The sequence below is a fragment of the Elaeis guineensis genome, chromosome 7, assembly GCF_000442705.2.
Source record: "Elaeis guineensis isolate ETL-2024a chromosome 7, EG11, whole genome shotgun sequence".
NCBI lineage: Eukaryota > Viridiplantae > Streptophyta > Magnoliopsida > Arecales > Arecaceae > Elaeis > Elaeis guineensis.
The window spans coordinates 17,041,910-17,063,427 of NC_025999.2; the positions used below are offsets into that span (position 1 = coordinate 17,041,910).

The following is a 21,518-nucleotide window of genomic DNA, read 5'->3' on the forward strand; positions in this document are numbered from 1 at the left end:
ATAGTTTGGAACACTTTCAATTCAGCTAATTGAGAATAATTGATCATCGTAATAATTCTCATTGGTCTCACAATCCACCAGTGACATCTAGCAGTATGTAGTGGCATTCTAACAAAATTGAATAGATAAACCTCTAAGTACAATTACCGTATAATTCGATTCTTGTATCGTGAGTTTCGACAAGACGGAGGCTATGAATTATAACTCATCAAACCTCTCATCTGTCATATGTAAGATTCAATCGACTTGAGTTCTTTTGTGAAATCTTATGGAAACTTCTTTCCGTCATTCATACTACCATAGCTATGATCTTTAAAACTCAATTTCATGATCTACATAGGACTTCTCCTAATCTATCCAGTTATTGCATGTGGATCAAGCTAGTGGCAATTGTTTCCACATTTGCAATGTGGAAATAGTTGCTAGTTTCTATTTAGGATATGATTTGATTTTAATAAACTCCTTCCTTATTTAGACTTTCTCAATTTGGACAATTGCTTTTTGTGATCGACCTTCCACAGATCGGCTACGGCCGACCTCCAAGCATCTCTACCACGATCAAGGTCCAAATTCGTGCACTCTGGTTATGTCCAAGGTTCGAATGTCCAAACACCTCAATTATGGTCGAGGCCCAAGCTATCGTCCGCAATGTGAGGCCCAAGCTATCGTCCGCAATGTGATCGTTCTTCAAAGAAGTTGGCTCGGACTTCCGTGCCTAACTTTTTGCAGATCAGCCAAGACTAATCTCCTCCTGCTTTTGTGTTCGTCGAGGTCCGAACTCTAGAGGTCCTCAGTAATAGCCAAGGACCCAATCGACTAAGATTGAGGTGGAGATCCATAATATAAACAAATATAAATTAGAATTATTTAAGAAAAAGAAGATATACGCCAATTTTAAGTGTTTAAAAGCTCCACTATTTTATGAGAGTTCATTGATTTCAATGACATGGTTAATGCCATTGCATGAAGAATGAATTAGCACTTATGTCAACAACCATATCCCTTTGTGGTTTCAATCCATTGGTGATGTATTTTCAAATATTTGAGTCCAAAATTATAGTGCATGTGGGTCTCCCTCTAAGTACGAAAGAAAAATATCTATCATGGAATAGGTCAAACCCGCAAAAGCATCCAACTAGTTCAATAAGCAAACAAAATCTCCGACCCAAACCCAAATGCTCCTTACCCATCTTGACCCAAACAAGACCAACCTATATACAAATCCCTACTTCACATCCATTTTCACCACTCTTGAGCAGTAGGACTAAAAGGAAGTGAGGCTGGGCACTAGACTTGCACGGAAACCGGGCTCCACCTGGTTGAATCAAGCTGGATCCAGCCAAGATGAGAGCAACGGCGGACAATGGTAAATGGACTAGGTTCCAAATCCAAAGTTTGCCAGGACCGGCCCATGTCCAGGTCCAGGCCTTTTTAAGAACCAGGGAATCCGAAGAGCGAGCCGTAAGGCATGTGACACGCGGGGAACGTGGAAAGGTTGGTGAAGTGGCTGGCGATTCCTATTTATAACCTTTGCAGTGAAGAGAGAGAGAGAGAGAGAGAGAGAGAGAGAGGCGTGCAATGCAATGGAACAGGGAATAAGAAGATAGACGAGCTCAAAAGATAAGCTTTCTTCCTCTTTAAACGAACAGATAAGAAGAAAAACCGAGAGAGAGAGAGAGAGAGAGAGAGAGATTTGAGTTCTTGACAAATATAGTATCAAGATTTTTTTTTTGTTTTATTTGGTTTGCTTTTATTTGTGGGGAGGGGAGGGGAATTGAAGTGGGGGGAGGAGGAGTGGAGGGGAGAGAGCTAAATCTGGCAAACCTCGGGGGGTTGAGGGTGAGGAAGCAGGGTGGCGTGGTGGAGGGCGAGGACGAGGAGGACTGCAGGCCGTGGCGTCGGAGGCTGTCATCCATGGCGGTCTCCTGGTCTTCTCTCTTTCGGATCTCCCTCCTCTTACTTCTCGCGGCCGCCATCGTCACAGCCTTCGCCACCCTCCCCATGGAAAAGGTGTTATCTTTGATCGATCCTCTTTCTGGATTTGTTTCCGTTGGATTCATGTATATTTGGTGATGATATGTTCGATTTTGTCGCGAATCGGATCCGGAATTGACCTGGTATTTGCGATTTAGGTTAGATTTATTTGTGAGATCTCTTTTGATTCATAATCTTCTGGTTTTTCTTTTTTCACAAAAAATAAAAAAATAAAAAAAATAAAAAAAAATAAAAAACTAAAATTTTGTCTATTGTCGAATTTCTTTTTCTTGTTTCTTCTCTTTTGGGGATGGTTAGGGAAGATAATGGTTTCCATGTGGATTGATATAGGGATCGTGGACTTGTTGATAGCTGGGTTTTTGGATCATTGGATTATGTTGGTTGGAGATATGTGAGGTGACACATTCGTTTTTGTTTTCTTCTTTTAATATCTATGTTTGGATTGACGGTACAGTATGTGGGACAAGCAATTGAAAAGAAGTTTCCTTTTGCGCATTTTAATTCACAGTGTGTGGACGCTGGAAATTTTGAGGTAATATTAGGAATTCTTAAGTAGGTCCCATTTTTTAGTTGTTTCTGTGTTTTAGATAAGATGGATAGCTTTTGTCATCCTCATCATACAAATCTGCAGAAACAGCTGCATTTTTGTTATGGATGATCATACTTGAGAGGAAGCTAGAGATGTTGGAGAGATGGCTTGAGATGAGAACCCAGCATTCTGATGGAATAGGCTTTTTAAGAAAATGGGATAATGTATGCTAAAAGATTTGTTTTGGTAGCTGTCCTTTTAAGGAGCAAATGGATGTTAAAGGTGTAGTGAGAGAGATTATGGATTCTGCAGTTCAGCAAGATATCAATTCCTTAAGTGGATTTCATTGTGTTTGTTAAGCAATATAAGAAGCATGATTGACATAGATAGAATTACTCAACGCCTAAAATCTGCTGTCATCATGGATGATAGTAGAAAACCTACTGCTTAGAGAACACTAAATGCATGTTCAGGTGCAATTATAGGTTTTGTTCTTCGACAACCCTTCCTGGAATGTATCTCTGTACCTCCTTTCTTTTTCTCCATCGAAGTAGATTTGGCTCTGCCTTGTTCTTTCCCTCAAAACAGATAGGAAGGTCCAGAGTTGGTGATAGGAATGCCTATGGATGGAGAGCTGTCGTCACCTAATTAGATGTGGTTATGTTGATTAGTCCTAGATCCAGTTCTTTTTGAACTACTGATCCAACCCAATCAACTGAGCAGATAGAATGGGACCAAGACAAAATTTAGTCTGAAATCCTAGTTGACAGAGGTTAGTCATGCTAGGTCTAACTCCAATCCTGCACAAATGTAGTCCTATAACATAAGAATTTGAACTGGGAAAGTTGGAAATGGGAGATTCACTTATTAGAAGAAGGAAGGACTAATGAGGTAGTGGCAAGTACATGACAGTGCTCTGAAGGCCAAAATAGAAGTTACATTAGACATTTTTTTTATTGATGGATGGTGATTTCGCTTCTTCTGATCCTCAAACATTTTTTTGGTATCAAAGCAAGTAGAAAACAGAAAATTATGCTTTACTGTAAGTAGAATCTTCTATTTGCTAAAGATGATGAGACTTTTTCTAGCTCTCCTTTACCATTTCCTATTCTGGTGATTCTAATGATGATGTGCTCTGCTAGTAATATAAGAATATTCATATCCTTTAATTACACTAATCAGTTCACTGACTATGGGGTCTTTTCCAAAAGCATTTTATCTTAATATTAATATTCTTATTTTTCAAATGTTGATCTATCTAATGGTTGCTGTACTTCCCTTTGTTAAATGGAAAAGGCTGTTTTAGTTTTTGTACAAGTTCTTTATTATGTAATTTGTCTATTTCTGTTAGATGTGCTTGATTCTTTATGATCTTTGTACATTGTTAGTTAAATTATCTATCAGAACCATAATTGACTCATTATCAATACCAGTCGGAGTGGCTCTTTATCTTTAAAAAATCCTCTTATTTTGATCAGATTGATTCTTCTATTACAAAAAGATTAATTGTAGGTTGGTTGATAGTTGCACTCATTCATTGAACCAATAGTGTACCTTTTGCTGGATTTCCTGGTAGATGCTCCTTTAATTTTGTGTTCATAGTTGGGAAAAGCTCTCTCTCTCTCTCTTTTTTAACTATCTTCAATATTTGATCCAATTGTCAATTTCATGCAAATTATTATGTGAATATGTTGGCTTTACATGTCATCTTCTCATTGACTGAATGCTGTAAGTTTATATGCTTGCCAACAGATTCTGAAGGATTTTTTGGTTTGGATCAAGCAGAACCTTGGTCCATGGGGTCCTCTTGTTCTGTAAGTGTCAGCCATTATTTTTAAGTCATTCTACGTCAAATTTTTCCCCTTCTGTCTTGGTGTTTTTAGCAGCTCGAGCTAGCGTCCTTATTTTTCAACATGAACAGATTTTCTTAGGTTCCATCTCCATCATAAATGCAATTCACCAAAGTAGGTTTGAATGCTTATGTCACTTTAACCATAAAACTGGCAGTCATCAACATAAAAGTGCTAACATCAGCCTATGAAATACATTGATATATATTCTAGATTTATAGCATGCTAGAACTTAAGTTGGTGACTATTTTACTTACCGAAAAACCTGAATGGATATGTACATGCTGTTAGGAAAAAGAAAGTGCTATGGTAGGCATTATGCGAGATGCTTATAATTTGTTTCGTATTAACAGAATTTCACTACAAGTCAACAATCTTCTCTAATAGAATTTTAATTACCTTATTTTCTCTTTTACATGTGGTGTCTTCCAAGTAGACTTGGGCCATTCTCATCATGTGTCCTATGAATTAAAATTGTGAAGTGCCTTGGGAAATAACTACTAACTACTAAGAGCGGTTTTGCTACAACATGTTGGGTTCTGGGTTCCTATAATAATACATGATTTTGTAATCCGTTGTTTTAATTAGCAAACTTCCTATTAGTTCAATACCATCTGAGTTCTGTTTGGTCACTTTCATCTCTTGGAATCTGTCATATGTGCATATGTATGTCTTAGACTCTTTGTTCAATGATGCAAAGAAGGTATATATATTTTTTTAATATTAACATCTGATATCCTAAATAGTTAGTCCCTCATAATACATTACTCTTATTCAAAATTTGATGTTCATATCCTCGAACATTGAATCCCTGACATTGACTTTTCTCGGAAACATAAAATTACAGGGCTGTGGCATATATTCCTTTGACAGTGTTAGCAGTTCCAGCATCAATACTTACGGTAATCATGAACTTGTAACTTTTGAGATAGTTGAATACCTGGTCACTCTTCTAAATCATGCATTCTCACATACATGGACGCAGACAATTTTATTACTTATAATTCCTTAAATCTTTCAAACTATCATTTTGGCTGCAGACTCTCATATGCTAAGCTTTTGACTATACTGGATAATTTTCATGCTTCCTTCTAGAATCTGGTCCAACCGGATTTCAGGTCAAATCTGGTCAGTCCTGACCAGATGGTGGGGACCTGACATGGATAATTTTTGTATATGTTACTCTATTTGCAGTAAACAATAATGTTCATGTATTATATAAGATGGATATATGTGATGACTGTCTTCTTTTTTGTTTTTGGTAGGATGTGATGACTATCTTAACATGCATATAACATCTGCAAATTTGTTTCTCATTCTGAATGATTCTGTAAAATTTTGTGCCTCAGATATGAATGCAGTACCTGTTGCCAGAGCTTGTCATTTTCTGTCTTCCTCTAAACACTGAGTGTAGGGAATTCTTGAAGGTTGCTCCCTAATTGCATGAATTAAAATTTCTAATGAAAAAAACTAGCCTTTAGAGTTTCATGGAGAGTCCATTTTTCATCTAAAGTGCCTTAGCTCGGAAAATATTCTTATATGTTGATTTCAGGCTGACAGGACAAATGATCATAAATTCATAAGTGTTTGCTTGGTCCTAATATATCCTTCTTCACCTTGATTATTGGTCCATCTTTGTCCAATTTTATGGGGAAATTATGATGACTATACATATGCCATTGCTGTGTTATAAGTGGTTTCTAGCAGAGACATCATCCCTTTGGTTGTAAAGAAGGTATGCCATATCATACAAAACCAAGCGGTATAGGGCATACTATATTGTATTGGTTTGGTACCAGTAAGCCGGAGGCGAGGGGCGAGTACCGACACTCGGTACGCAGAACCAACCCCCATACCGGATACCAACACAATAATAAGGTGGCACCAAGGAATTTCGTACTGGCCCAAACCGATTGATACATCTGATACCGAGTCGAACCGGCAGAAAATCGGAACGGTTTAGCCGGCGAAACCAGTATACTGGAGGAGGGAAAGGGAAAGAAAAGAAGAGAGAGAGAGGAGGAGAGGGAGAGAAAGCCCTAATCGTCGGAGGTCGGCGATGGCCTGTTGCGGCCGTTGGAGGGCTTCCACAGCCCGATTATCACCCAATAGGGCTTTTACAAGAGCGAGAAAGAGAGAGAGAGCTCAAACTAGGGGAGCGACATGTTAGAGGATGCGCAGTCGACGAAGGGGCCACCGGTGTTTGACGGGTGACCGTCGTGGCCACCCAACGGCAGAAACCGCATGAGCAAAGCCGCAGCCACGAAACACAGGCGACAGTCCCTGTTCATCATTTTTTTTAAAAACAAAGATGAATAGTAAAATTGGCAATCGGTTTGTCTGCTTCACTTTTGAATTTTTTTAAAAAAAGATCAAAACAGTGAAGCTAGCAAACCGATTGCCGGCTTCAAGTATTTTGGGACTTTTAAAAAAAAAATAGTCGTGAAATAGGAGCATCGCCCCTATTTCATGCCTACAAGGCCGCATGCACGAAGTGTACCGTCCGGCGGCCACGACGGCCAGCCAGAGGCTGTCCGATGGCGTCTCCGACGAGTTTCCCTCCCTCATTTTCTTTCTTTCCCACCTCTCTCTCTATTTCTCTCTCTTTCTCTCTTTTCCTCCTCCCGGTTCACTTCCTTTGCCTGTGTCGGTTCGCACCGATCCGATCCCATACAGAACCATACCGACCTATACTATCGGCCGGCATGGGTTCCGATACCGAGTCCACAAATCTTGGATGGCACTAGTACAACATCTAGCACCGATGCGGCATTCCTTAGTTGTAAATAAGTTTATTGTTTAAGTGTGCAATCTAAGAGTTATTTCAGATTGATTTTTCATCTTTTATGGTGCATACTGATAATCGTCTTTTTATTGTTCATAATGACATCTAAACTGAAGATATTATAGAGTTAAACATATATGCTTTTGTTTTAAAATGCTTGTTGCCCATTTTTTTAATATTTGTTATTTATATACCAGCTGGGTGGTGGATATCTTTTTGGGTTGCCCATAGGCTTCATTGCTGACTCCATCGGAGCAACAGTTGGTGCAACAGCTGCATTCCTGCTTGGTAGAACGGTAAATTTAATTATTAAACTTGGCTTTCGATTAAAATGTGTATTCATCTTTTTGTTTATAGTTAAGCATCTTCTGCTTATGCAGCCATAGGCTCACTACAGAAATATTTATATTATTTTTGGAAGGATGATAAATATTTTCTTTCAAAAACACTTGTGTGATTCTGGTTCATATCTGATTTTTCCAATAATCATAGCACGTTATAAGATCTTTCCTTTTCTTAGAAGCATCTAATTAATTGAAGTGATCTTGGATTGGTCAAAACTAGTTCAGTGTGCTTTGGAAGTCAAAATTCCCAAATTCTACATTCAATTTAGTGTGCAAAGTTGAAATTTGGATAAGCTGATATTCTGATGACTGGGTTGACTGAACCAAAAGGCTACTTAAATAACCCCATGTGTCCTCAGCATTGACAAAACAATTGCGCTGCTGACAAATGATGGGTAAACCAGTACTTACTGTAATTCAATTACAAATCAAATACCACTGACCTACCACTTCCTAATAGATGCTCATTGATGGCCCACATCCATCCACTATCATGCTCCCTTATGCCGTTGTAACTCAATCAAACTTTCACATGGGATACTATTGATGGTAACTTGAAACCCATCTATCTTCACAAATATACCATCAATGACCCTAGCTAGTAGAGAAATTATTGAAATGCACGATAAGTATGGATACTGAATTGTACAATTCTAAATATTGACTATTGCCTTTTTTATCAATTCAAAGGAAGAAGGAATCTTACCAAATCAAGAGCAGCCAAATATAGATCTCCATACCCTAAAAGTAAGAACCAAGGATCCCACCCAAGAAGGCTAGCCAAAAGGTACCATTTGGAATCCTTGGCCTTGTATAAGTACCCAAGATATTCCTAGAACAACTAGTTTAGGAATAAACATATGGCCATACAAGTCCTCACACTAGATCTTGAATAACTAACAAGATTCAGTAGTTCAACGAATAAAGCATGAAGGGGCATAAAGAATTCGCAAACATGGATGATAAAGGAAGATTATGCAAAAAAAAAAAAAAAGCCTAATTCTTATCAAGGGGCCAAAAGAAGTCAATAATGCTAATTGAAAGCTCAACTGATTGCATAAAGGTCAAAAATATGGGGACAAATTGATAGGGTGATTAAATAAGAAAATTTCAGTACATGGAATAAATTAGCTACGAGAAAATAGGGATTATAGCTGAACTGGATTGGTGAAGCACAATCTTGTAAGCATGCAGTAAGTAACCAAATCCAAAAGAAAATGATTCTAAAGTCCCTTTTTCAAGTTGGTTTTGTCAAGATGAATTCACCATACCATTTTGTACGGTCCTATTCCGAGCATGCCATACAATACCAATATTAAACCGAGACTCAGTATGCCAAACTGGCCCCTACAAAGTTTGCCATCTCGGTACCAGACCCCATACCGGTACCATCTGACAACAAGGCAGAGCGAGTGTTGGCACGACACAAAACTGTGTACTGGTTCCGTACCAATATGGTGCGCAAGATACAATACGGTATTGACTGGTATAGCTAACCTTGGACCCCTGTACCAGCTTATCGACATGGTACCAACATGATACTGGTATAAGGTCTGGTACCGAAATGGCGAACCTTGGTTAGCATCTACTTGGTAGCGGTTCTAAAAATTTATCTAGACAATGAGTGCATGATGAAACTAAATTTTGGTCACTAATTTTTGTAGTCAGAGTAGGATGGAATCTAATGCACCCTCTAAAACTCTGACAACTATACACTAGATCTTAAAGCATGATTAGAAATCCTCTATTTATGATGAATTTTGGTAAATTTTCTAGCTGCATCTTGTGACTTCATTTCTCTAGAGCTAGCTCTGCATGTTTTGTATGTCATGTTTGGTTGATTTATTAACCTAAATGTTTTCACATACTAACTAATTGTAACAAGATAATTTTTCAAACAATAAATGCAGTTTTCAATGTTCTTCGCCGTAGTTATATTGCCTCCTATTTTGCTTATTTTTATATAGTCAGCAGAAATAAAAGTATGACTTTTATTGTTTTTTGTTGGTTGGAATTTATTCTTGATCCAAACTCAGTCGCCAGTTACTATTACAATAACCAATCAGCCTTGTCCCAACAACTTTCAGCTGCTTGTTGAATACAAATTAATTTTTTACATTTGATGAAAGACCATAATATAATTTCAATCTTCCATGTGACTTTGCTGCACACTGTTTTGATGATCGCAGATTTTATATCGTGTTTCTGTTCTGCAGATTGGGAGACCTTATGTTATTTCCAAGTTGAAGGATTATCCCAAGTTTCAGGCAGTTGCTATAGCAATTCAGAGATCTGGTTTTAAGGTTAAAAGTTTTTTTTTTCATTTTCTGCTATGTGTACCACTTTTTTCCCACTTAATGATTTAGCAACTGATCAATGATTCTTCTTATCAAAGCAAACTCAAGGTCTATAAATAAGAATGCATAGACAGGCATGTATGTAATTTTCATAATTTTAATATTTTGGAATCTAGTTTTTCCCTACAGTCTTGGTGGCCACTTCCATGATGATAATTTGCATTAGAGCTCACTAATTTTCTGGTTCTGCAAAATTTTAAAGGAAAATCCATCTCTATAACTTGGATTGTTTTACTGGTCAACTTCTTTAAATAACACTGATATCATGTATATCCCGAAGATGTCATCTAAAAGCTTTTCACTTGGCTTCTTGAAGATTCATAACTAATCAAATGTTGACCTGCTTTCTGTAAAATGGAGAGACCAAACATATGAACAATCATAAGCAAAATACAATTTAAACGGAACAAGGTTCGCTGTATCGGGGTTTAGCGCCCCATAATGGGTATACCATATCGCATCAGTATTGAACCAAGCCTCGATAGGGAGGCATATTTAGGCTGTCTATCTAGTGATTAAAAAAAAAAAATTGGTATTATTTAGACGGTCCATTTTTGGACCACTTGATGCACAGGCTAGGCATCTTGAACTTGTTTAATTTTATTGGAAATATAGGAACCTTATCTGTATGCTGTACAGCCTCCACCTCACTTCATTTAGAGTCAAATGCCTTACCATGTGCATCAGCCCTGTAAGTAGAGTGGTCCAACTTGAGCAAACCTTACCTTTTGTTTGACACTCTCTTCACTATTTGCTCTCAGCTCCACCTCCTCGCTTTTGCCTCCTTGTAATGGATTGTATCTGTTAGGCTGTATATTCTTCAAAGTTCAAAGCTGATTGCAAGTTATGTCAAGTTTTTAGTTTAATGCAAAATTCTGTAAGTCATTGTTCAGAAACTAAAACTGATCAGAAGAAATTCTAATGAAAACAATTATCTAGATCTTTTGATATAACTTGCTTTGATTCTCATATGCAGTCTGTAAAAGCAATAATAGATTTTTTTTTTTTAAAGACCCAACTTAGTTGCAGGGTAGAAAATGTGGATTAGCAGTCCCTGTTCGTTGGTATTCCTCCAAGATTTCTTTATTGTTGAGTTAATCCTGAAAGTTGTTTGGTTGCAAAGCTGCCATTCCATGTAAGATATGCTGTTTGTTTGTAATGAGGGGTTAATTAAGGAATAATTTTTGAAAGAAGAGAAGGGTTAAGGAATGATTCATCCCTTGACCTGCAGAATATCTTTATTTAACCTCTCCATGAATAAAGTTGTCCATGAAATAGGGGATAACCCCCACTTGATCAGAACAAACATATTCTCCAAGAAATCACGTTTTTTGATAGAAAAATGCCTCGTTCAGCCTGTTAACCATGCTTGTCCAGCAACCAAATAGGACCATAATTCTTATGTATTAATCGGTCTTAGGTAAGGCAATCTTTTTCCCCCTTCTATCAGCAGTAACATTTGTAATTAGAACTAGTGTGCTCAAGTTTCTTTGAGTATTATCTTTTACTTAATTTTTGGGTGCTATCAAAACTTTTCTGTTTTTGGATGGATTGTAGACGTGGCTTCCAATGCCCAGCTTTTACTTTACTCCCTAACCACAAGATCAATATTATCTGACAGATCTGCTCATCCTCCTTTGCGTTGTTCAATAGTAGTCATCTGTAGAAAGCAGACAGGGGGGAACTAAGCCCTGAACTTGCTCCAACTTTTTATTGGTTGGATTGGGTCCATCGGTGGGGCTGGCCTCATAGACTTGATGAGGTCCCTTGTAAATGCATCAGAAGTTCAGAATACTGTCTAACTAATCAGGAATATGTTGGTTTCAAAAGTCGCAACCCAGACCTTCCTAATGGCTCCTGGTTTTTGTCAGAGTGTAGAAATTGTACTGTAATGACAATAAATTTAATATAATATCTATGTCTTAGATTTTTCTAACTCAATTCATCTATCCACTCCCATGACCTTATGGCTTGATCAAAATTCTGCATCGATAGATTGCTCAAATCAATTGTTGGCTACAGTCTGGCCAGTTTCTCTTAGGTCAAATTTGACCAATATGTTTACGTATTTGAGTACCTTGTACAAGTGCATCAAAGCTTTTTTCTTTGACCATCAGTAATTTTATGTCATAAAATTCTGAGAGCTTTCAATCTTTCTTTCTCTAGCTTTTATGTTTTTTAAGTTGTCATTGATATTTGCATTCTGAGACTTGCCATGCTTTACAGAGATGGCTGCTTAGCACAAAAACATGACATTGAATATATGAAGGTAGAGAGAATTTAATAGTTAGCCATACTATATAGTTCACATGTGTCATACATGGTATATAAATTGAATTTTGAAGGTTTAGATTTGTATAAAATAGTTTCCTTTGTGAACACGCACATGAAAAAGATCTATGATCTTTTTATGCTGTACTTGGTTCATTTATTTCAATATTTTGATTTCTTCCCCCTTTAGTGGAATAACATCATGGTTTACATTATGAATAACTTACCCTGTTTTTGACATCTAGTTTGTTTTTCTCCTTCTGCAGATTGTATTGCTGCTTAGGCTTGTACCACTGCTTCCATTTAACATGCTAAACTACCTCCTGTCTGTTACTCCTGTTGGCATTGGAGAGTACATAATGGCTTCCTGGCTTGGAATGATGGTATGCTTGACATGCACAATCACCTATTTCAAGTGGTTAGCTAAGCACCTATTTGAGAGCATAGAATTGCATTGTTATGCATTTCAACTTCTTGTATATGTTCGTCTTTTTCTTCATTTAGAAGGAAATCACATATAATTCCTTTTTCCCCAAAATTTGTTTATTTTGATGTATTTGAGCATTTGAATAATTCTTTTCTAGTATTATTTATTTTGAGCTATGATAGTATTGTCATTACAAAGCTTCTTAACCACTGCACTTGTTATGATGTCATGCTGGAGCTTGCTACCTGGAATTGGGCACAAGTTTTTTGTTTTGTACATGTCTAAATCTGGGAACCTTTTATTATTTAAAAAAGGTTTCTTTTACATAAATTTCCTTGCAAATATGACTTATTGCATATTTGCCCTCCAAAAGTCATATATTCCCATCAAATCATCCATTTTTTACATGGGTGCCCCTCCTGTTGGATTTTTACTGAACGGCATTAAAAATAACTGTTTTGGGTATCATGTGATACTATTATCCTTTTACATTAATATCCCTGGAAAAAAATGGCATTCAGTTTGTATGTCAAAGAGCTATCCTTTTACATACATGTTTCAGGGGTATTAGTATAAGGGGGTAGTAGAATCATTTTATATTTAAAATAATTATTTATTAACACTATCAGCCAAAAGAATGTAACAGAAGGGTTATCCATGCAAAAAACAAGATGATTTGAGGTATATATGCAAATAGTGATTTTCAGAGGGCAAATACTGAGCATATATATATATATATATATATATATATATATATGAAAAAGGCCCTCCAACAATTTCATGGGAAGCTAAAAACACAGGGTCATAATTAAACCTATTTCTGAGTGTTCGAGACTGGTCCTTGGGGATAAACTAAGGGTCTGGATGATATAATGTCAAAGTGCGTTTGTCTATGATTTATATATTCTTCTTTAATTACCCAACACTGATACAACTTTCCTGCTAGTTATCAGAGCTGTGGGTGCTAGAAAGTAGGCAATTTTTGACTGGCTGTCTTTTCTGAGAGCAGTAACTGCAGTTTTGTCCTTCAATTGCCTTTTCAGGCATCTCAAGTCAGTTTTAAGTTTTAACTTTATTGTATTTATTGGATGGTTCCTGCACTTTGTTATGAATATTTTGTAAACATCATGCTGGCTTGTGTTGGTGGATTTGAGCCTCTTTTTTTGTTGTGTAAAGTCTCCTTTTACTTTTCCTGTGGATTCTTGTGGTGTCTCTTATATATACATAACTTATTTTGTGCTTTGGAAAACATTGTTCTTCATCTTGCAGTATTTATTAGAAGGTCCTTGCCCACTTCAAATGTTCGGTAATTTTTTAAAGAAGCTTGTTTTCCAACATTTTCTTGAGTACCGGATGAACTTTGTTGGGCAGCTAAGAAATTAACCATGTATGCCTCTTTACTTCAAGAACATAAGTAGTGTTGAAGCTGTCAATGTTTCTAGTTTTCCTTGATCTATCATTCACCTGAGTTCAAGATGATCTGAGGCTAGATTGTTTGTTTCTCACCCTTCCAGTTGCTGGACTCTACTCTGGCTAAGTCCAGTAGTCCTGCATAATAGGCCACCATCCATTCCTCTACAGTTTTCTATTTTTGTTGCTTTTGTTTTAGCTACTTGAGTCTTACTTTTCTACCAGCAAATATCTGGACCTTTAACAAACTCCCTTGGTACTGAAACTTCTCTAGGCAATGATACTTGTGCCAGGCTCACCATAGGCAATGAGACTTGTGCCGGGCTAGCCAAGAAGATCTCCAATAGTAAGGATTTCTTATGCATTCAAAATATAACAAATAAAGTCATACATAAACAGAAAGTGATGTTCATTTCCATGTTTATAGAAAAATTTTGGAACTCTGGACTTCTGACCAGTTTAAAGAATGACTTCTCGGTCAGGAACTAAAAATTTGTGAAGTATTTCTTTGATGATTAGAATCCTAAATGTTTTCGTGTTCCTGCAAGTCTGCGCAGTCCAAGAGAAGTTCCATTTTGATCCTTACCAGCTTGTGGTTTGAATTTTCAGGGATACTTGCAAAGTTTATCTGAACAACACCCCTCTTTGACCATCTTGATGCGCAATTATCATAGAGACAATTTTGCATTCTTTTGTCAACTGAGTCTTATTAGGTTCTTGCACTTTCCTCAACAATATCTATTGCTAATGATGAAGCACTTCAGTTTCAGGGATTTGCCTTGTATCAACACTCTCCTAGTGATGGTTTTAGAAAGCATATCTATAAAAATAGCAGAAGTGGGAGTTGATTTGTATGCATCCATCTAGGGACACCATTTATCCAACAATTCCAGTAGAATAAGCTTCAATTATGTATTCATAGACTTTGGTTATGTGCACCTTAATAGGCACAAAATTTTTCTTATTAGGGTTTTGAATGCAATTTACTTCTAGTCTCCTGGAGTGAGCTATGTATTTTCTGAAACATCTTTCCCTCAAGGTTCTAATGCTGGTACCTGTTTCACTCATTAGTTGGCATGTTGCCATGGCATGTGCACATTCTGACATAAGGGACAGCATAAGTGGCATGGAGCAGCAGAGGCTGACAACAGCAGCATGTGCCTACCCATGCCGCTGTCATGGCCAGCTCCTCAATTTTTGTTTTTCCTTTATCTGAACACACGGTATTCTCTCTTATAAAACCTCAAACAATTTGACATTACTTTAGTTATGATTTTATAGTTACCAGTACATGCCTAATTAGTCTATACTCTATAGTCCTCAATATCGTAAACCTGCAGCAAGTTTGCTTTTTAAACTGTCGCTCAATGGTGAGTTAAATTCTTCAGATGAGAAAGCCATGAGGTCCAGGCACTTTATCAAGCATTCAGAAGCCTTTCTGATCATTTTCCTTTGTGAGTAAATCATATTGCCTTTTCCAGATTCTCCACCTTCTTCTTGGAATCTAGTTGAGAACCGTGCATTTCTGCCACATTCATATTTGTCTTTTGAACTTCTTGTACCCTGTCAAGATCTGCCCATTCCTGCTCCATATGCTTCATTTTTTTCTTCTTATCTGACAGTCATTTGATGAAGATATTTTATATGCTAGTGACTTGCTTGGAGCCATTGAGTTCTTGATTTCTCTTTCCATTATGTTTCCTTATATCAAAAACTTGCACCTCTAAGAGCAGAAAGTTTGCTTAGCTGTTCAATTTCCTCTATGATATGGCCTGTCTGCTCATTCTTAAAAAATAGACTTGTATATGGTCTTAATATATAATGAATAATATCCCCCGAATACCACTTATTCTCTCCTTTCTCCATTTTTTTAATCTTTGCTTTAGTGTTACCTAACCTTGAAGGCACTGTACCCCAAGGAAGTCCCAGCAGAACCCTTCCAGGCATCTAAAACAATTTTGGTAATTTCGTTGTTCTTGAACCAAATTCTATCAAACTGAGAATGTACCATGCATGCAAGACAATTAAACTTCATGGTGCAACCATAATTCTATTGGCATATCTAAGTAGCCTTAACTGTGAAATGCTCAGTCTAGCTTAAATTTGTTTCTTCTGAGAGAACTACTGGTTATGCCATATCATTGATTTTCATGACAAAAATGCTGTAACTTTCTGCTTCTTATTTTCCATGGATTGCTGATTTATCTTCTTTCCCTTTTTAACTTACTTCTACCTTTCTGTTTCATCTATATGTTAACTTATGTTGTTCTAAAATCAATATCTTCTATAATAAATGTTAAAAAATCTAAAGGCTAAGGCTAAAATCTCTGTGATTTTTTTGATTGTTTTAATCTCCCTCATACTTCCTATAGATTATGCTCTATTTTCTTCTTTCTTTATCTGTGTGTCCTACATATTATTCCTTGTATTCTCCAAATCAGGCCAATGGAATGAAACTAACACTAAGCATCTCTTGTATTGCCTCCAATCTGGTTTTGAGATGCTTAAGTAAAGGCTGTAAATGTTTAATGATTGCAAAGCCTTTATGTTCATCATTAACTGAGATGCTGATGCAGTGCTTTGTGTCCATTCATAGCCGATTACTCTTGCACTAGTATATGTTGGAACAACTTTAAAGGATCTAGCTGATGTGACACATGGATGGAGTGAGGTTTCTACTGCTCGTTGGGTAAGTAGCGTTCAGCTTCCATCATCACCATGCATGTACAATGTCTCTCTCTCACACTCAAACAAAAAACACACACAGGCATGAGCACGCACAGGAGTAAATTCCATTTTTTTTCCACTGTAGCTCAACTATCATCTCATATCAAACTTTGCATGCTGCAGCAAGTCTAAGTCCAATTTCTAATGCCAGCTTTATTATTAGTTTTTGTTTTGAATCTCTATATCTTCTATTTTCACATGTTTCACTGCATGTGATCATCATTGTCCAAGCATTTCTGCCATCAAATATTGGGTCAGATAATAGAGCGCAATCTATATTTAGAAAGGTTCAAGAAAGGTTAGAGCAGACAGTGTGACTGGTTGTCAAACCTTTAGAATTAGAGCCAATATGCAAACATAGGCAATGGCAAATTGTTCAGTGAACACTAAAAGGCTAGTCAGCCAGTGTGCTGTTTACTTTATTGATCACAATGCAAGCTGTTCACCAAGGAGTAACTCCAACATTCCTCTAGACTGTCAAAACAAATGGGAAGGTGCTTTCTTTGGTATGGGAAGTTACATTCATCTCTAAGGCACAAATCAACCAAGAGTCAGAGGAGTTTTCAAGTCAGATATCATGGTTAAAACTTAAAGTTAACTGCTGTTAAAATGGTATCATAGCTTATGCCAAGACCGTCTTCTACCCTCTAGGTTGGGGTATGAGTCAAAGGACTGATCCTATAGTCAACCAATAATTTGATATGGATCTAAAACAGAATGAGATATATTATATTTGATTCAAGTAATTCTGGGAGCCAGTTACTGAAGAGATTTGCATCTACTGTCTTGTCATTTCTTGTGCTCCCATGAGCTGTAAAGTTCTTATCAATTGTTCTGGTTATTTTCCTAATGGTTCCTTGGCCTGTCTATGACATGGTCCATTTCCATAAATATTTTGATGATCCAAAGGAAGCATGCCAGAACTGGTTGAGGAGGAGGAGGATATCTGTGATAATTATGCTCCAAATGCCTCCACCATGTAATTTTTCATACCTAACATAATCAAGATTAATATTTGGATCTGGACTTGGAACCAGTTTCATCCTTGGTTCCCAACTTCCATTACATTACGATGTGTATAATTTTACTAGAGCTAAATCTGTTAGGCTTGGTGGTCAAGTGTCAGATGACTTATACCAAACCCATCATAAGTGAGCTGCGGGCCATGCCACAATTGAGTTTAGGCTTATCTAATCATGATGTATGCAAATTATCTAAACTTCATGAACCATTCAGTGTCTTCAATAAAATAAATCGCCAATCTAAATCAAAACAAATCATGATATAAGATTTCTGAGATGAGTATTTTTTATATAAACTGATCTCTAATAGAAGCTGTTAGATGGCAAGTTGAGGCCCAACACCATGAGACAAATGCATTCATTTTTGGACCTCAACTCAACCCATTGGATCTGCTTTTTGGGTATGGATTGACTCGTTTAGGTGTATACATAAGTTGAGCACACCCCCCACCCCACTTAAGCTTCTGTGCAAATGATTATCATGGACCTTGATTATCCCTGTACCCACCTCGGACTGCTTTAGTTTCTAGTGTTTTAGTCATATTATACAAAATATTAGTTACAAACCTTTTACCTTTCTAACTCCTTATCATACATTATTTAACTATTTCGAGGACTTGATCTTACTCATGAAGCTGATAAAATATATGGAATGTTATATTCATCAAAGAAATCTTTTGAAACTAAATAGTTGCTCATGATATTGGCAATTTTTTATGATCATAAGACGTCAAGAATTCTATTTTAGGAGTAAAGCAAATTTCAAATGTGGTTGCTGTGACCCTTTTTCAAATGCTCTAGGAGTCTGTACTGCTCGGAAAACTATAACCATGACCATAACCATAACCACAAACCTTGCCTAACTATTAATGTTTAAAAATAGTGTTCTTGCAAGTACTGTTGTAAATACCAGACTATACCTGTACATGGCGGGCATACTGGGCATACCGTACCACACTGATGGGGCATCAATACCCAGTATGTCCCCATATGGAGTGTCAGTGCCAAAAAATGTACATATCAGCATTGCAACTGTAGGGTACCAGTATGGCTAACAAAACCACTACAGTGCGAGAATTTTCAGATTCTCACAAAGCCCATTCATGTTAATTTAGGTGCATCTCCTTTATAGATCCTTTTGAAAAAGATTCTGGCTATGCTCCATACGAAAGATTCCTTGGATCTTCGCTGCACATGCCCATGCCATCTTAATTGGCCTTTGATGAAAGCAAACCACACTTCAGCTGCCAGAGATATTTAATGTCAATGGTCATGCAATCTCCATGGGTTCTTCATCACTTTGTCCATGATATGACTCCCATACTTCCTCTTGTACTCTAATGTCATGAAAAATGCGAGGGTCACATACCATTTCCAAAGCACCTTGCCATCTTCCCAACTTTAATTCTGTGACGTCTTGATCAACCATCTTTAGTGTAATAGATCCGAGATAACAAAACTAATGAGTGATTTCTGGGCTCCAAATTTTTCTGAGGCCTTATTTTCTTTCTTTTTCTTTTTTAAAGTTCTCTTTTCTCTACAAATTAGTGAAATACATGGAGATTGATATTTAAGATATCATTCGCATAAAACTCATGTTATCCTTGCTTCTATTTTCATTAGAGCAATTAATCTTTGCTACCAAAAGCTCTAAAGATTTTACAAACAACTACAAAAACAAAAGGGTTTCACCATATGTGTTGTTCAGTCCAGTTCATTTTTCTTCTTGGATTTTGAAAACAACAACAGAAATCAAAAGCAATACCAAAGAGGCCCTTTGTATGTCAATTGCTTTGTTTTCAATCTAGTTACTCTTAAGTCAAATCTTTCCTCATAATTCTGGTTTTGCATTAATCTTGTCGTCTTCCCATTAGCCAGCATTTAATCATCTACAGATATATTGGAATTTTAAAAGTTTTGTACATCTTGTTAAAGTACTCTAATTTAATGTTTAGATTTAATTGGCAGAAAACCTGCAACTATAGTCGAGCATTTTTTTTCTTATATACTTTTAGAACCAAAATCCTTTGAAAGTTTGGTAATAATTATTCATTTTAAATTATGTTGTTCGTGGAGCCTGGATTTCATTGTTAAAAATGCCCCATTGCAGAGCTCAACTATTTTACGGTATATTTTTGACATTTTCCTTGTCTAATAATGGATGCAGGTACTTTTAATATCAGGGCTTTTAATATCAGGTGAGACTTCTCTAATGTGCAATTCTAATTGTTTCGCCATGTTACTATCTATTTATATTGGTTCAAATAAAAAATTAAAAAAATAAATAAAAGAAAAGGAGCAGCTTACTAAGATTTGAAAAGAGACATGTGACAGCATATTATGCTTGCAAATCCTTACAATTTATTACTAACTTCATAGCTATAAAAACTGTGTCCTGCTTGAATCTGGAGAAGCAAAGGAATTCAATGTTATAATATTTATGCTAAATATTTGGAAAACCTTTTCGGAGGCTCGATTGTTGAAATTTAGTGCTTGATATGATATTGCAATCTTAAGCGTGCATGGTATAATCCAACACATCCTGATCAATTTTCTTTGAGAACTAGACTTTATATAGAGAACAAGCTTGAGTTTGGATATATGATAGTAATTCTCCAGCTCTAGCACTAATGATAATCATGTGTCTCTTTTCTTTTTATTAAATAACATTACAAATGCATGTAATGTTTGGTCATCCTAACGATAATCTCATTCTACAACTTGTGTGAAAACGACTGAACAGATTGTGTATATTACTAGCTTTATTGGTCATCATTATGTTCTGTGTTAACATGTTATGTTTTCTAATGGAACACCTGTTGAAATCTTAAGGGCACTTTTGCTAGCGGTGATGCATACCAGCTTCGGTAAAATATTGTTATAGTTGATACTCTAACGCTGTGACTGCAATGAATGTTATAAATATGAGAGACGACTTGACAGGAAACAAGGACTTATTGCAAAACTCTAACCCAGTCCTCTTAATTTATTTATTTATTATATTTATGAAGCGTGACATTATTAGCTAAGACCATCTTATCATTTGTGTGGTTCTCATGCAGCTATCCTTATGGTTTGTGTTACAAAAGTAGCAAAGTCATCGTTAGACAATGCATTGGCTGAGAATGCAGAGGTGGAGAACATCCTAGTCGCGCCTCAACTGCCCATCATGTCGACTCCTACCACAGACTTACACCAACCTCTTATTATCAAGATTGACCCTTCAACTGATGAACACAAAAGTTAAATTCTTCATTTTTATGTAAATTCTTCCACTGTTAGTTTCTTCAGCATGATACAAGCTGTACAGGCATTAGTTCGTGAGTAAGCATCATACATTTGAGACAGCAATATGCATGCTAGGGTTAGTCTCACCCTTAGATGATAGGTCTGTCGTTCCTTTTTGCCCCTATAACATACACCTGATGAATATAAAAATATGCTATCTTGAAAGTAATTTGTACAGGGTACAAGTCTGTCCTTTTTGAACTTATGCAGCTTTTTTTTTCCTGTTGGGTGCTATTTAGTATAAACCACCTAATCCGCTCTAAGTGCTTGTGACCAGACAAAAAAAAAAATGGGGGATTGGTGTTTAATTACAGGGAACTCCTGTGGAAACCCATCCAACCTCGCGAACCTGGAATTCTAATGCAGGCCAGCAACAATGGGATGGCCTACGTCCAACATTGTCCGGTTGTCCTCATCACATTTATCAATGGCAGCTTTTGTTGAGGCCAGTTGAAGCGCATTAGCTTAACCCACACTGGAATTTCCACCCATGGAATGTGGATCTTCTGACAC

The 21,518-nt window shown here is 36.8% G+C and overlaps 1 protein-coding gene across 2 annotated transcripts; it reads left to right on the forward strand.

Moving 5' to 3' along the window:
* Nucleotides 1-1,566: 1,566 nt before the first annotated feature.
* Nucleotides 1,567-21,182, forward strand: LOC105060458 (uncharacterized). Of its 2 annotated transcripts, XM_010944177.4 has the most exons (9): nucleotides 1,570-2,010; nucleotides 4,277-4,338; nucleotides 5,222-5,276; nucleotides 7,357-7,455; nucleotides 9,720-9,806; nucleotides 12,398-12,514; nucleotides 16,565-16,657; nucleotides 19,885-19,915; nucleotides 20,780-21,182. In XM_010944177.4, exons 1-9 carry the CDS (start codon nucleotides 1,915-1,917, stop codon nucleotides 20,962-20,964), a joined length of 825 nt encoding a protein of 274 aa, XP_010942479.1. In that variant the 5' UTR covers nucleotides 1,570-1,914; the 3' UTR covers nucleotides 20,965-21,182. The 2 variants fall into 2 exon arrangements, with proteins under 2 accessions (XP_029116381.1, XP_010942479.1); XM_029260548.2 differs by lacking the exon at nucleotides 16,565-16,657 and having other exon boundaries at nucleotides 1,567-2,010.
* The last annotated feature ends 336 nt before the right edge of the window (nucleotides 21,183-21,518 follow it).

Excerpts from the sequence above, each read along its gene's own strand:
- LOC105060458 (XM_010944177.4), top strand. The coding sequence starts at position 1,915 with ATGGCGGTCTCCTGGTCTTCTCTCTTTCGGATCTCCCTCCTCTTACTT. Across the intron at positions 2,011-4,276 it reads CCACCCTCCCCATGGAAAAG|ATTCTGAAGGATTTTTTGGT; the intron begins GTGTTATCTTTG and ends GCTTGCCAACAG. Across the intron at positions 9,807-12,397 it reads TTCAGAGATCTGGTTTTAAG|ATTGTATTGCTGCTTAGGCT; the intron begins GTTAAAAGTTTT and ends CTCCTTCTGCAG.